The 17,692-nt window shown below is 32.2% G+C and overlaps 1 protein-coding gene across 4 annotated transcripts; it reads left to right on the plus strand.

Moving 5' to 3' along the window:
* The first annotated feature begins 9,854 nt into the window (after positions 1–9,854).
* On the plus strand, positions 9,855–17,015 carry LOC145606135 (mitogen-activated protein kinase 19-like). Of its 4 annotated transcripts, none has more exons than XM_081662189.1 (10): positions 9,855–10,345; positions 12,009–12,420; positions 12,603–12,730; positions 12,838–12,897; positions 14,534–14,683; positions 14,775–14,930; positions 15,104–15,315; positions 15,404–15,505; positions 15,592–15,734; positions 16,337–17,015. In XM_081662189.1, exons 1-10 carry the CDS (start codon positions 10,322–10,324, stop codon positions 16,756–16,758), a joined length of 1,809 nt encoding a protein of 602 aa, XP_081518315.1. In that variant the 5' UTR covers positions 9,855–10,321; the 3' UTR covers positions 16,759–17,015. The 4 variants fall into 4 exon arrangements, with proteins under 4 accessions (XP_081518315.1, XP_081518316.1, XP_081518313.1 ...); XM_081662190.1 differs by having other exon boundaries at positions 12,012–12,420; XM_081662187.1 differs by having other exon boundaries at positions 9,856–10,345; positions 16,334–17,015.
* Positions 17,016–17,692: the final 677 nt, after the last annotated feature.

The following is a 17,692-nucleotide window of genomic DNA, read 5'->3' on the forward strand; positions in this document are numbered from 1 at the left end:
ATTAATTTAAGATTTATATATCTCTTCTCCTTATTAATTAAAACTTATAAAAATTTCTACACATGTGCATATTGTATTAGTATGATGACATATAAGTGAGATACGTTGATGTGTTGAAAATTGTACCAAAACTAATAGTTAAGGGTTCGTTTGGCATCGCTGTGGTATTCTGTTTTTTTGTTTTTTGTTTTTGTTTTTTAAAAGTATATTATATATGTCACATAATGAATCAAAAATTATTTAGACTTATTAAAATCATGATAATTTTGAAAACTGACAACAGAAAAGTGGAAACACCTTTTTCTTGTTTCCTGTTTTTTTGAAAACTAAAAACAGGAAACTGAAAACCAAAAATGATGCTAAACAAGCCCTAAATGACTAAAATTCAATTATTAGTAATTGAAAGTAATTTTATTACCTTTATAAAACTTTTCTTGTTCTATTTATAAAATGAATCAAATTATGTTTAAAATTACCCAAAAAGGGCAAAACTTTCCTAAACTAGCTAGGTGAAGCGAATCCCGGGACTCCCATATGCTCATTCATGACTCAATCTGAAAGTAGTCAACACTGCTTACCATTACGATAAACAGGGCGAACCAAAACAAATAAGAAATACGGATTAGCCAATTATGCTAAGTACGATAAGTGCAAGATAATGTAAATTCAATTTATTCGCAAACATTGTTTTAAAACCAATTCCAATAAATAATCCAATAATTCCAAACTCATGATTCAAAACCAATTCCAATGATTCAACATTTAAAATAATTAATAAACCAATTCCTTTAAAATCCAATTCCTTTTTGAACCAATTTCTTTTAATCCAATTCCTCACCCAAGTGTGCACACCCGGCCCCCAAGCTAGTCTCCTTATATTACAAGGCAATTCTTGAGAAAAGACCCGGTCATACAAATTAAAGTCCAAGACCTTATCAATAAACCAAATCCGCATAGTGGAATTACCAACATGCTTATAAAGCATTAATAATAATAATCAATGGTTTAATAAATCCTTTTTATATCCAATAATTCCAATATAATTCAAACTCCTTTTTAAATAATTCCACATACTCTCAAAATCAAAACCTTTTAAATAAATACTTGAGAATAAAATCTCATATTAATAACTTTCAAAATCAATAACTCTTCCTTGAAAATCTCCTTAAAATCTCTTGTTTTCCTTAATTCTAATTCTCCATCTTTTTAATATCCAATCATCATATTTTCTTGCCATTCATTCTTCTTAATTATTCCCCAAGTAATTCCAATTTAATTTCTTAATATTTTTCATGACATACATACCTTCCATGTTCAATTATACACAATCTCCTTAATATCAAAACATTCCTTAAATCTTTACTCACTTCTCCAAGTAATCCCTTAAACCCTACTTACCATAATTCCTCCTACTATACATTTTCCTACCATAATTCATACACATGCTAGCCTATAAATACCCCTTTAATTCATGATCAAACCTCACACAAAATGTTCATAATTCTCTATCGAATTCTCTAATTATTCCTTGTTCTTTTTCTTCCTTCTTGCGCCGCCACCACCACCACCACCGTACACCTCCGGCCACCACCTGCCGCCGCCCTCCTCCTCCGGCACCAGCCGTTGCCGCACCTCCTCCTTCCTCTCCTCCTTCCTTTCCTCCTTGGTTTCTTATCTTTCTTCTCCTTTTTCTCTTATTAAATTATTATTATTATTATTATTATTATTATTATTATGGGAGATTTGTATAAAAATTATTATGAGTAGTTTTAAACTTATAAAATTAGTTTTTAATAATGTTTATATTGAATTAATTTAAAAGGTTCATGTACATATAGTTGGGAAAGATTAATTTAATTATTTGTGATTATTTATTAACCTTATATTAATTAAGGTTATATTTATTTGTAGGGTGTTTTTGATCAAGCTACTTGAGTTCTTTTGAAGTGTTTTTGGCTAAGCGAGGATCAAGGTATGTTAGTGGCTAGATACCTTGAAAGTGATCGATTTGAATGAACATGTTTGAATGATTTATGTTGCTATTAAATTGACTTGAATTATGGTTTATGAAATAAAAGTATGTTTAAAAGATTGGTTTTAATAATTAAATTGGAGTATTGAGTTTTATAACAAGATATGTTTTCATTAATTAATTTATTATTCATGTTTAAAAAGGATTTATTTTAAAAGCATGTTGACATTATTTAAAAGGAGGTTGGATTATTACTATTATTATTATTATTATTATTATTATTATTATTATTATGAAAGGTTGTTATTGGATTTAAAAGAGGATTCATTGAATTCATTGATTTATTATTATTTATGCTTTATAAGCATGTTGATAATTCCACTATGCGGATTTGGTTTATTGATAAGGCCTTGGACTTGGCATGACCGGGTCTTTCTTCAAGAATAGCCTTGTAACATAAGGAGACTAGCTTGGGGGGCATGCACACTTGGGAGAGGAATTGGTTTTAATATGAGGAATTGGTTTTATTGATTATTGAGATTTGGTTTTGAATCATGAGTTTGGAATTATTGGATTAATTATTGGGAATTGGTTTTAAAGCATGTTTGCAAATAAATTGAGTTTAACTATCTTGCACTTATCGTACTTAGCATATTTTGCTAACTCGTACTTCTTATTGTGTTTTAATTTGGTTCGCCCTGATTACCGTAATGGTAAGCAATATTGCTTATTTTCAGGTTGAAGTCAATAATTGATGCATTGGAGTCCCGAGATTGGTTTCACTAACTTAGGAATCTTGGTCTTTGTATCTATTTTTGAGTACTCATAACATTGGTTGCTATTTATAGTTATTATTAATAAAGAAGAGTATTGAAGTTTCCGCTGCAAAGTATTGTTTTATTTAGTAAGTTGAGTAGCCTTTTGTAATCACGCGGCGGTAATACGCCTAAGTATATCTCTACGGTATAATTATACATATTATACTAGTATTTCCGTAGAGAGGGAGATTTGGGGGTGTTACACCGAGGTAGGAACCCAAAGAGTCCTGACAATGGAGACGCATGCTATTTGCTAAGGAATCCCTATAGTCGGTCGGCGTGTTTGGACTAAACTTTGCAAATGACTTCTGAAGATTAATCATTTGGCCTGACATGTTTATGTGTTTCTCCGGCCTCTTGTGATCAGTTTATGTCATTACTTAAAAATAAAATAGGTTGAAGACTCTTCAATTCTACTTCGTATGTTTATTCCCAAATTCCAAATCAAAACTCATTAAACAAACAAATTGATATAATTGTTCTTTAGGGATATCAAATTGTCGTTAGCATGTCCCCTAAAAAATAAAACACCCCATAACTAAATGAGCTTCACAATTAATTTGCTTTATAGTTAAGAGACGTAGTTGAAAATCTGACGGTAATACTCTCTCATTTCTACACATGTTTAATGTTTCATGGGAATGACATGCAAACAACCTTGGTGTGATTCATGCCTCGTGGTAAATTATATCATGCCTTTTGCCTTTCTTTGTAAAAGATAAACATAGTAGAACAATAAAGGGGTGATTTGATCATTATTATCATTTGATCATATAATAGGGTGTTTGATAAATAGCTTTTGTTTTTCAAAAAAAGATAAATAGCTTTTGACTTTTTTACATGGGCAAATAGACAATGAAAATGTTTGGTTATTTGTTGGATGAAATATTTATTTTTTAGCTAGTCTTATTAGCTATATGGGGTTGACCTTAAACCTTTTCACCTTGATATTAATTTTTGATTTTCTCTTTCTTATTGATCAACAATTGAACGATTAATGATTAATAATTTTTTTTTTTTTTTGGAGTTTGCCCCATCCGGTTCACCGGAGCTTAGCTCCGACTACATCCGGATCCGACTCGGGTTGCACACCTAGCTTATGGTGGGTGAGTCTCCCAACAGGAGTTTTCTGCATTCGGTGAGGCTCGAACTCGAGACCTCCCTTAAGCGACATCAAACTGCTTACCACTTGAGCCAACTCTTGTTGGTATTAATGATTAATAATTATTAATTAATAACTAGATAATAATTTTATCTTATATTTAATGGAAATAAATAAACATGATTATATTCTTTACAACGCATTTCTATAGATTGGTCACACCGTGAGTTTGCTTGTAAAACATAGGAGTAACTCCTATTATACTGACAGAGTAACCCCTTATTATATTATTGAGTGACTCTTAAATAACAGCATAACCCTCTAAATAACCCTTATAACCGCAACAGAGTAGCCCTGGCCCTTTAACACTAACCCTTATTATATAGTTGGTTGAATTAGCCAAGTGAAACGACCATTAACAACCAATTGTCCATTGTAAAACACGACCAATAAGAATTTATTGTTTATGAGGGGGCGGGTGGTATAGCTAAGTTGTCGACATGAATATTGCGAATTTTACTACATAGACCGAGTTTTGATTCTTGACCAATTATATTAGTGAAAGGAAGTAATAATAAGAGATTTGTATATTGATCTTCGACAAAGGGCTTAAATTAGTGCACTAATAAGTTTAATTAATTTGACGTGTAATAATTTAGTTTCTTACTAACTCGTCTTAATTGTACAGTAGATCAATAGTAGGAGCCTCTCTAATCTTTTCTTAAGCTAACTTTCAATCAAAGAACACTTCAATTCATTCTGATGTCAATTAGCTAACCTCTATGGTGTGACACATGACCTTATTTTTGGTTATGAAAGGACTTGGACTAAAACACATAAACATATGTTATTCTCAGATATGAAAGGCACATTCTACTTGTAGTAAATGGAATAATCAAGACTTAACATCCACATCTTGAAAAGGTATGGTCAAAATTTATATGGTTGTCCTCTTTCTCTACCTACACTTCATACTTTCTCCTCTCTAAATTACATAATGTATAATGAAATAATTGTTTAGGTGTTTACTACTCCTTTTTGTGGAATTTTTATTATTTGTTTCCCTTTCAATACTAGCTAAGGTCCCATTAAATTAAATTAAATTATAAATTAAATAATGAGATAAATTAATAAATAAAGGGGGTTATAAAAAACATGATGAATGACATCTTAATAGTATTTTCCAACCCTCATTAGTCAACGATGTGGGGTTGAATATCAAAAGTAATCTTAAACTGCTATATCTTAAATAGTTAAATACCTTTGCATTATATTGCATGATGATGGTTATAATACTTTAAATCAAACTACATAATATTATTGTATTTATATCCCAACATTAGACTCTTTTCTTGAACTTTCTCATTCATTGTATTATTTGTATGTATCTCTACCCATGTTTTTACCAAGGGGAACCAAAATAACATCACATCAATTCCAAATTTGCAATCAACATTGTCTTAAAGTTATAATCAATTGGATATGTCTAATGCATTAGCACAAGTCTACTATGATGAAAGTAAAATAAAAAATGTTGGTATGTAAGATATTTTTTTTGGTGTTTACAGAGGTATAAGGGCGGGAATGAGAATCAATCTCCCGGATCTCCTAAAATTGGGTGGAAAGCTCTAACCACTTGAATTATCTCTCACTCTCTATGTAAAATATTGTTAGCTTATTAAAACTGTACATTTTTTTTTATACATCAACTTGTTATTAAAATGGAGGAAGTATAACTCATGCCCCAATTTTCTGTCAGATTGTTGAGAACATGTAGTGCCAAAGAGGCAAAGATGCTAAGTAATTGGTTGAACAATTCTAGCACAAATGCATAATTTTCTTTTTATACAAGTGTACAACCACTTGATTTTTTTTCCGAAGAAAAAAAAAAAAAATCACTTCTAACTTTTTATTTTACGAAAATCATGGTACTAGTATGTTGCACATTATTAAGAAGGGAGTAGCTTTTTTTTTTTAAAAAAAAAAAAGGAATATAAGAAGGTAACTATTTAATAATGGAATAAGAAATAGAACATGGATTTTTTTTTTTTTTTTTTTTTTTTTTTTTTTTTTTTTTTTTTTTTGGTTGCAAGGAAACAAATGGAAGATCAATTCAAGTTAATGATGTAAATTTCAAAAAATGTATTACTCCCTCCGTCCCCTTTTATTTGTCACTTTTGAAGGAAAATCACGGGAATTAAGGTGGAGAATGTGAAATAATGAAAGTATATGGAAAAGTGAAATTTCTAACCAATAAAATAATAAAAGTACATAGAAAAGAGACATTTTTAATTAAAAAAGTAATTAGACACGGGAAAGAGAAATTGAGAGATTCAAGAGTGTAAAACGTTAAATTAGTCCAATTATTGGCACAATTTTTATGGGAAATGTTAGGGTAAAATAGGAAAAGAACTTAGGGCCTGTTCATATTTACTTAATTTCATTTCAGTTCAGTTCAGTTCAGTTCCAATCAGTTCAGTTCAGTTCAGTTCAGCTCTTAATTTCCCTCTCACATAAAATATTCATTTCAGCTTAATTCAGTTCAGTTCAGTTCAGTTCCAATCAGTTCAGTTCAGTTCAGCTCCAATCAGTTCAGTTCAGTTCAGTTCAGCTCAGTTCAGTAAATATGAACAGGCCCTTAGTAAAGACAAAAAAAATGAGGGTATGATAAAAGTCTTTTATATATCTTAATAAGTATGAAAATCTAAAATCTGACAAACATTTTGAGTCACCTAAAATAGCATAAGTGACAATCAAATGAGGACGGAGAGAATATATTTTATTTTTTTTTATCTATTTATTTTCCTTTAGAAAAATAATTAATCTAATTTTATCCTTTAGGTGTGTGTTGAAAAAATATCATTAAAGTGAAGATATATCCATCTTTGTCAAAAAAAAAAAAGATATATCCATCGTAAAAAAAATATAGATGAATAGCAATATTTACAAAATCCAAAACAAATATTAATCCGTATTATTTATATTTATAAAGCTCAGTTTTAAAAGGCAACAATTTAGAAGATCATTTCCTCAAGAAAAAAAAAAAAGGATCAATTCAAGTTACAGTAAAAAAAAAAAAAAAAAGTAAACGGTTTCAAAAAAAAAAAAAAAAAAAAAAAAAGTAAATTTTCTTAATATTATAATATTTTTATACTCCGTAACTATTTTATTTATTTGTATTTGCAAAATAATGAACCTACTTAAAAAAAAAAAAATCTAATCTAATCTAATATAAACTTATCCCATATACATAGTACTCGTACATGATATGCTATAAGAATATCTTTCATTATTATAAGGGCCCGTTCATTTCTCCTTATTTTTGTTGAATTGGAATTATTTCTTAGTGAAACAAAATTATATTTGCCGAATTTAAATTAAATTAATTGAACTGAACTTATTTTTGCTGAACTGAAATTATTTTTACTGATTCAATTATGATACGGAGTACTTCCTTAAGAAAATTGAATTTTATTGAACTGAACTAAAATTAATTTTACTAAACTGAACTTATTTTTATACCGAAGTGAAATTATTTTTACTTAATTTTATTTTTTTAAGGTGAAGTGAACAGAATCTAAGTATTTCCAACAAAATATTTACTTATGTTCAAATCATATGTTGTTATACTTCGTATAAAATTACAATGCAAAATCTTATCCAAACTCATTGAATCTAGGAATGTAAATGGAAAAATCCATATCCAAAAATTAACTCGGAAGAAGCACGAGCACCGAAAGAAAGAAGAAAAAGAAATGGTAATGAGCCGTACTCAAGCAATCACCGTACACACAAAGCAAATAAAACTCTCAACCCACCCACCCAACTGGCAACTACCCACCCATTCATCTTCCCTCTTTCAGCCGACAAATTCATAATATTCACAAAACTAAAAGATTCAATCTAACCTAACATATAAATCCCATAAAATATACTTTATCCATTACTTTGTCTTTTAATACGAAATACAGTGTACAAAATATCGAAACATTAGTTTTTTAGCTTGGATAATGCCCTGAATAACATCACATTAAATAAATAGAAAAAAAAATTGATTGAATTTACCTAAACATAATGTAAATCTTATACCCGTCAAAAAAAAAAAAAAAAAAAAAAAAATCTTATAGAAATTGTAAATTTATGGATAAAAGGCATGGATCATAACCATCTACAAAATGAAAAAGTATTTAACAAAAAAATAAAAATGTATTTGACAAATACATGATAATTGAATTGTAATTGGTTGTAAAAGAACAAAATAATCTCTATACAGACCTAATAACCATTATAATATTGATAAATTAACCACTATAACACTAACCAATGATGCTTAGCCATATGGTATGACCACTCTATGAGGGCCTGTTCTCATACATTGAAATTCAGTTCAGCTCCTAATTTCCTTCTCTTATAAAATATTCAGTTCAGTTCAGCTGAGTCCAGTCAATGAGAACAGGCTCTGAGTCTATGATATTGAGAAATATATTGCAATACCAAATACGTTGAAATTCAGTTCAGCTCAGTTCAGTTCAGCTCCTAATTTCCTTCTCTTATGAAATATTCATTTCAGTTTAGTTTTGTTCAATTCAATTCAATTGAGTTCAGACAATGAGAACAAGCCTTAAGTATTGGTCATATTGGTAAAAAAATAAGTATTGGTCAAAATTACTCTTCTTATAAGTATCGAAATTATCAATCCGTATTGTGTGTGGCTAACCCCACCGTGTGACCACTTATTCAACTAATCAAGTAACCCATGTAATGCTGACCGAGTAACCTCTTTAACACTTACACTAATGAAATAACCTCTTTAACGCTGACCAAATAAACCCTATTACTTTAACCAAGTGATTTCTATAATGAATGGCCACACGGTGTGGCCAATCACATACTCCCTCCGTGTGTTTTTTAAGTGATACATATTCCATTTCCGGCCGTGTTTTTTTAAGTGATACATTTCCTTTTTTGGCAAAACAATACATTAAAATATTATATCTCTCTCCTCTCATGGTTCCCACCCAAACCCACTACTATCTATATCTATCTATACTTATATATTAAAAAGCGTTCCTAAAAAGGTTTATGTGCCACGTGTGTCACATCACTACTCAATATCCTATGGCATCGCGCCATGTCACCACTCCATAATCCATGGATGTGTTAATCTATATCTATACTTATATATTAAAAAGCGTTCCTAAAAAGGTTTATGTGCCACGTGTGTCACATCACTACTCAATATCCTATGGCATCGCGCCATGTCACCACTCCATAATCCATGGATGTGTTAATTAAAAACGCATATAAAGAGGTTTGAACTCCTAACCTCATGGAGGAAACACCACATACCTTACCATCTTAACTACCAATTATTTATGTTCTATTTTTCCACATAAATGTATTTAAATGCAGAATACAAAATTGCATCGATCCAAACTCAAAAACAAAGGGACACATGTTATTCTTTATATTCTCTTCAATATTCAACATTACACTCCAAATTAGTAATACTTCAAACACTTTAGTAAAAAAAAAAACGAAAAGAAATTACTCAAAGTAACATCCTGGGGCAACGGCCGGGTGACACACTAGTTTTTTTTATTATATCTTTCCTCTCACATATATTATTTTTCAATAAACTATTAACCCCACTATCTTTCTTTAACAATTTTTAATACTCCACTACCCCAGTTACCTCTTATTTTATTTAAGTTAATTAAATTGCCTAAAACTATGTGCCGGTCAATATGTATCACTTAAAAAACACGGAGGGAGTATAAGACTTTGTGCAAAATTATAAATTTAGTGGATTCATTTTAGGTTTTTAATTTATTTTATTTTATTTTTTTGAGAGAAGATTTATTTAAGTTAAACTAATGTAAAAGTAATTTAAAAAAAAGAAAGGGTCCATAAATAACATTAAAAATACTTAAAAAAATAACACCCAAGCCACAGAGATATAAAACGATGCTTCCATCTTTGTTCACAAATCTCTCTCTTCCTCTTTCAAATCTCTCTCTTCTTATCTTCCTTTCTCAATTTCTCTCTCCTCTTATTTCTGCAATTTCTGCAAAAATAAAACTTAAAATCCCCATTTTCCTCTCTCCTTTTGTTTTTCGTTGAAGGGTATAATTGTCAAAATTTTGTTGCAGAGATCCGTTGGAGGAAGAAGAAAGAGGGGTTTTTGAAAGTATATGAGAAAGCTTGAGGTCTTACGAAAAGACTCTTCTGCCCTTCTAATTCGCCGTCGTTCTCGCTGGGGTAAATGCGGCTGATTTCTTCTTCTTGAAAGATATAGAGAGAGAGCTACAAAAACGAAAACCCAAATAAATTTAAAAAAGAAAAAAAATTTGATAATTTTTTTTTATTTGGTGGGGTTTATAAAAATAAATTCGAATTTTAGGGTTCTTGAATTTGATCATCAACAAGATGCAGCAAGATCAGCGCAAGAAGGTTAGATCTCGTTAATTTTGAGTGTTTGTGAAGCAAGTTGAGATCTAATGATTTTTTTATTTTTTAAAATTTTGGTGGGTGAGATTAAAGTGAGCTAATTCGCCTAATTGCATTGAAAATTGTGATCTAGGTCTTTGTTGCAGTTCAAGTAAATTTAATTTCTGAAATTTATTCGTTTGAATTTGAATTGGGTTTTCTGGGAAATCATGTTAAGAGATAGATGAATGAATTGAGCTTAGTGGGGGCCGTAAAGGGCAATGATGTGGACGGGATTTGAACTCGAACTCGGGTTTAGTTAGTATATCCATAATTAAGTTCAATTTTGAATTAGGTTTTGAACTTTTTTTACTGAAAAACTTAAAAACCCAGAAATTATTTATTATTTTATTTTAAATTTTGTTACTTAAATCCATAATTTCATTGAAATTGCTAGAGTTTTGTGTATTAAAAAGCATGGATATTTTTTAATTATTTTATGGATGATGATGTATGCTATGTTGGTGGGAATATAATTGTCGGTGGAGGAAGAGTGAGTTTAGGGCATGTTTGGCAGGAAGTTAGAGAATCAAAGTCAATAGTGTGTTTATCAAATCAATGGCACGTATCACTTTTTCTTGTTATGACATTTTGACCTTTGTACCAAACAAAAGATATTTCCTGTTTGGATATCATATGGTTTTGGAGTTTTATCAATTAAGTTTTGGTTTGCTGATTTTGTACTAAAATCTTGATTTTGTTCTAAGTGTTTCGGTGTCGGTGTTGCCCTTTTTAGGGGACTAATATGAACTGAAATTCTTATCTGTTTGGTTTGGTTGAGTATGAGTATGAGTATGAGTATGAGTATGAGTATGAGTATGGGGGGTTTCATATACTGAATAATGTCATTTTGGGTAGTTCTTCATTATTGGAGTGATTGATTCTATATCCGATCAATTCGATTTGATTCGATGTCTGCATTTTCTGTATGGCTGTTACTGATGAGTTGATTTGTCCGTGTAAATGTTTGCACATATGAATATGGTTTTGACCTTTCACTATTGTCAACAAGGACAATAACATGACCCCCAACATTCTTTCAGGGATAAAGGGTTGGGGGGGTGGAACCGGAGGACTATGCCCACCTTATCAATTATAATAGTAGAGAGGTTTTTATTAATTGAATTGCAAACGTATAGGTAACAAGCGCCTCTTACATCATTTTTAACAAGAATGACAAAGGTGTGGGATTGTGAACCTTTCATTCCATTCCGTTATGAATGAGCAACTTATTAATATCTTCTTCTTATAGAGTTCTTGTCAAATAAGAAAGTGCTTATTACATTGTTGGATGTGCTAGAAAAACGGCTATCAAATGTAAGACAGTGTGCTTGCTTGATATCTGTTGATAAATATTTTTGGCAAACATTAATGCAATGTCATCAAGGTTCAACTTAGAATGTCTCTTTGGGCACAATACATATATGCTGGAATTATGTAATCATGTACTCCTGGAAAGGGTGGGGCTAATTAGGTTGACACTAGATTTTATAATGTGAAAGACAAAGCATGTGTGGAATTTGTAGTCATAGCCATTTTCTGCTGTATGGTATGGATGATAGTTTTTTCAATTATCTTTTGCATTCTCCTGGCACGTCTGTCTAACTAATTTATGAACGATCTTTAGCAGGCTGTAAAAGAACCAGAATTCTTCACTGACTATGGTGAAGCGAACAGATATAAAATTCTTGAAGTTATAGGAAAGGGAAGCTATGGAGTTGTTTGCGCTGCTATTGATACACATACAGGGGAAAAGGTGGCTATCAAAAAAATAAATGATATATATGAGCATATCTCTGATGCTATCAGAATCCTGCGAGAAGTAAAGTTGTTGAGGCTTTTGCGGCATCCTGATATAGTTGAGATCAAACGTATTATGTTGCCACCATCTAAGAGAGATTTCAGAGATATTTATGTTGTCTTTGAGCTTATGGAGTCTGATCTTCATCAAGTCATCAAGGCTAATGATGACTTGACCCGTGAACATCATCAGTTTTTCCTCTATCAAATGTTGCGTGCTCTAAAATACATGCATACAGGTATTATTTTATCTAGCTCTAAAATAAAGACATGAATTCATCGTAATTTTAGTAGTATTTTCTTCTTAGTTTGACCTCTTCTCTCTTTCTTCTGATTGCATATCCGTCTCTTTAATAACATTTTTTATTAGCTTTTTGTGAGCATAATTTTGAGTATATTCACTTGTATTTGATTGTTGCAGCTAATGTCTACCACCGAGATCTTAAGCCCAAGAACATACTGGCTAATGCCAATTGCAAACTCAAAATTTGCGACTTTGGTCTGGCTAGAGTAGCATTCAATGACACTCCTACTACTATATTTTGGACGGTACATCTTTCACCTAAATACATTCTTATTTACTTCTGTTGGTGAATGAAATCCCTCTTATTTTTGCTGACATTCATTTGCTGTGTGCTCATCTGTACCATTTACAGGATTATGTTGCTACAAGATGGTATAGGGCGCCAGAACTTTGTGGATCATTTTTCTCTAAGGTATGTGTGCTCATCATACAAGATGATACAAATGAAATTTTGTGATTGCTTAGTTCCTTATACAACTCATTTCATACTACTATGATAATATCCTAATTCCTTTAGTGTTTTTTTTGTCTTATTTATTGACATTGTGTCCTTTGAACTTAATGTCCGGTTTGTAGGCTCCGCTGATGTATTATTATTAACCTGCACCAATTGTTTTATTTGATTATTTTTTGGCATTCTATTTGCCTACAGTGTAGTAGTGTCATACTTGTGTTAGTGCTTAGTAGATTAGCTGGTAAGCCTTTACGTAGGGTAGGGTTTGGAAACCATCTAGTTTCATTCTCTTTTCCTCGTTGCTTGATTTTAGGATTTTGAGATAGAAAGTGTTTAATAGTTGTTTGCTGGTTTTACGCTATAGGATAATGAATAATTAAATATATTACATTTCTAACTAAAAATAAACCTTTGTTGTTTATTTTACTAAAATTACCTCATCTTTGACAAAACTTTACTAAAATAGTTTCATTAGCTCCCGAGGTATTATAAGATGTGAAGTAGGGTATTTGACTGAAAAAAAAGGAGATTGTGTATCACGTATATTATCTTTCATATTGAAGTTTTTTATAATTAAAAATTTAATACTAAACTAAAATAAAGGCATGTTGATTATATCAAATTTTTGGGAACCACTTATTTTAGTTCATCATGAGTAGGGACACTATTGCTGATATAATAACCTCTATACGAAATGCAGACATGAATAGAAAAGGAACGGTTCGAATAGTATCTACTGGAATCACCGAAAACATTGTTAAAATACTTTTACAAGGACTTATCGAAAATGCGAGAAAACATCAAGAAAGAAACATCTACTTTTTGGTTTTAACTCTGCGACATAGATGAAATAAGAAAACGATGTATGTTATCCTGCTCATATGATCTATTAGAAAATTAAATGTCTTAAACTAATCTGGGTAATTTATAAGATGAAGAGGATTCCATGGTATTAAGCTTAGTTTTCCCTGAATGCTAATTTCTTGATTTGTTTACCAAAATACCAGCATGGGGTAATGGACTTAGTCAATTGTTTGATTTAATCCCATAAGGGAAAAGGGCAACGTTACCAAAATATTGTGTATGTTTTAGGTGCACCTATATAGGCTACATTTTATGGTTACTCGTATGATACTATATTACTGTAAAATATTTGAGGACAAATGTTAATCCCAAATTAAGTGACAGCAGAGCAACCTATCTTAGACAAATGTCAAATGTTAATGCTGCCTGTTCACCTTTTGCCTGTTTTATCATTCGGCTTGTAATTAAGTCTCTTATCTTTTGTCCTTGCCAACGTATTGATTTTGAACCACTCAGGCTTACTAAACTTACCTCAGTTATGAATTGTATTTTTACGTATGCTGCATTTCAATATTATATAATTGTATTTTTAGTATTTTAAAGTAATAGTAATACGTAGATCAAAAAAATTCTTGTTCAGGGAGGATTATTGATCTCACCTGGAAGTTGATATTAACTTGTCCTTCAGGTAATAGTGTCTAGTCTTGTGACCGTTTACTGAAGCTGTTTGCTTGGAGTCACAAGCATTAATTTTGATATTTGGTCTGACTATTGACCTTGCCTTGTGCAGTATACTCCGGCCATAGATATTTGGAGCATTGGTTGCATCTTTGCTGAGGTATTGACTGGAAAACCGTTGTTTCCGGGTAAAAGCGTGGTTCACCAGTTAGATATAATCACAGATCTTCTGGGTACACCATCACATGATGTTATATCTGGGGTATGGTTTTCTATTGCATCTTCAGTGTGATTAACCTTGTTTTTATTCTATACATTTATAATTAGTCATAATCAATTTTATTCGAATTCAGGTCCGCAACGACAAGGCTCGCAAATACTTGACCGATATGAGGAAAAAGCAGCCTGTTCCTTTCTCTCATAAATTTCCAAATGCGGATCCCTTAGCATTGCGTTTGCTACAAAGATTGTTATCTTTTGATCCAAAGGACAGACCGACTGCTGAAGAGGTTGGTACCATGACAGGACCTTAGTTTTTTGTTTCACTGTAAAATCAATTATTTGTTGAGTATTTGATAAGACTATCCTACTATTTGCATTCAAGTTGTGCCCTAAACTCTTTGTAAACTTAAAATCACAATATTTATATTTTTGTTGATATTGAGAATCTGTTTTCTATCAGGCACTAGCTGATCCATACTTTAAAGGCCTATCCAGAGTTGAGAGAGAGCCTGCATGCCAGCCAATCTCAAAATTAGAGTTTGAGTTTGAGAGGCGAAGGGTGACTAAGGACGATGTTAGGGAACTGATTTACCGAGAGATCCTTGAATACCATCCTCAGTTGCTCAAAGACTACATGAATGGAAATGAAGGGAGTAATTATATCTATCCTAGGTGAGATGATCTTGACTAATGTTCTGGTTTCTACTCTTAGCAACAATGTTTCGCTATTGCTTATTAATCAGCTGGTTTACATATGCAGTGCTATAGGTCAGTTTAAAAAGCAGTTTGCGCATCTTGAAGAAAGTGCTGGTCGAAGCGGACCAGTCATCCCTTTAGAGAGAAAACATGTTTCCCTTCCAAGGTATATAGCTATAGGCCTATAGCTCTCTTCCCTTGGTGACGTTTGATGAATTCGTATTACATGTTCCTGACCTCGTCATCTTTCAGGTCCACGGTACACTCTAGTACCATACCTCCCAAGCCATTGGCATCTTCACACAAGGACCATCAAGCTAAAGAGGAGATGAGACCATCTGAAAGTTATGGAAACTTATCAAGTTCTATAAGACAGCCACCAAGAGTCCCACCAGGTATTTCATGCATCTACGGAGTGTTAATGGTAGCTCTTTTATTGTCTGTTATCTGTCAGTAGCATTGTTCTGATGTCAAATTGATCTTGATATTGATCTTGTGTGGTTACATGTTTCTACCTTTAGTTAATAGTTAGTGATTTGATCTAAATTGTCATGCTGTCTCATGTTAGATTTGGTGTCCTTGTTGTGCACATCGAGCTCTAATTTAGTTCCCTAAAAGTGGGAAGGAAAATAAATGAGTTCATAAAGCTGCTCGATTTTTTCTTATTGGCCACCTTTCTATCGTAAACCGTCTATTAAGCCAACTAGTAAGGTAAATGTAATGACAGTGTGAACTATAATTCTAAGGATAGACTAATAAGGTGCTGAAAATTTGAACACTGAAGTTACAGTTTATTTTATATTATTGATTATTTTTAACACAGCTCAAAAAGTTAAAATAACAATCAATCAAATGTGATCTTGAGATATAGGGACAGAGGGTAAGGCTGAAAATGTATAGTGCTTTTGTATATGAATGGAATGAGGTTAGGCTGTTGTCACTTGCCTTATCATATTATTGATCCCTCTATTATGTTTTTGTCTTGTGTTTTCAGCAGCAAGACCAGGAAGAGTTGTAGGACCTGTAGTTGCATACGAGTCTGGCAGAAGCATGAAGGATGGCTACGAGGCTAGAGTATCTATGCAAAATGCAATAATACCACCACAGACTGCCTCACCACAGTATTACATCAGGCCCAACATCCAGCCAGCCCAATCCAAGCCGGGGCCTGGGGCAGGAAACGAACAAGGCCACGCTTCATGGGCTAAACAGCAACAGCTGCCTGTACAGCCAGCCCATGAAGTTGCTATTGACATCAACACTAACCCGTATCATCACCCTCAGCCCAAGTCAGACCAATATAGTAGCAGAGTTGCCCTCGATGCTAAGATAATGCAAGCTCAATCGCAGTTTAGTGCTACAGCTGTAGCAATGTCAGCTCATCGAAATGTGGGTACTGTTCAGTATGGAATGTCATGAATAATGCTAACAAGTGGGCTTTGGTCTTACCGTTGTATTAATAGGCATTGTGCTGGGGCTGTCTATCCTAGAAGGTTGAGGTTTTATGACCTCCCTTTCCATGGATTGTTAATTATGCCGGAATTATGTAGTGTGTCAACATCATTTGAGCTGTACGATTTCAGTAGATGCTAGATCCTTTTTAGCTAATATTTCCTGCTTTGTTATAGACACTTAGTTAGTATAAGTAAATAAATAAAGTAATCAAAATTTGAGAAGAGTCGTGTTGTATCTCATGTTTTAATTCATTCAAACCCTACGTTTTCTTCCTTTAAGAAAGTAAAGTGCAACAGAAAAAAGAAAGAACGACCCCTCCCACATCAGATGATTCAGATCTATTCCGTAATTCGTATTTACAATCCAAAGGCCGAGAGCCAGTTCACTACTATTATCATCCAAGTTTGTTTAGGTCGTAGACGCTTGCAAGAAGAATTGTAAAGAAATGGGACTGATAAAATGGAACAAATAGAGATGGTTTTGGATTTGAAATTACCAATAATGTACAGAGTATAATACAGGTTACAGAGTATATAATTGCTTAATTTGACATTTTTGTCTTAGTTTGTGAAATTGAAGAAAAATATGGGAAATGTCCCTTGTTTTTTTTTATTTGAAGGGACCCTTGTTTTAATGTAGTTAAGCTTCAAATGAGTAGTATCAATTAAGATGCATTTACCAGGGGCGTAATCACATATATTAAAGCTGCATATCAGTACTGTTGCAATATACATGATGGAAATGGCGTTTTGGTTTTGTTTGCACCATATTCTTACTGAATTCAGCATTAGAATTGTGAAATACAGAGTAACAGACTAACAGCACTTTTAACTAGTCACTACTGTACTAAATTTCTGTATTTCTGTGCTGCATCTCATTCTTAGGGCTGGGAATATTA

Source organism: Chenopodium album, chromosome 22 (genome assembly GCF_948465745.1).
Source record: "Chenopodium album chromosome 22, dcCheAlbu1.1, whole genome shotgun sequence".
Classification (NCBI taxonomy): domain Eukaryota; kingdom Viridiplantae; phylum Streptophyta; class Magnoliopsida; order Caryophyllales; family Amaranthaceae; genus Chenopodium; species Chenopodium album.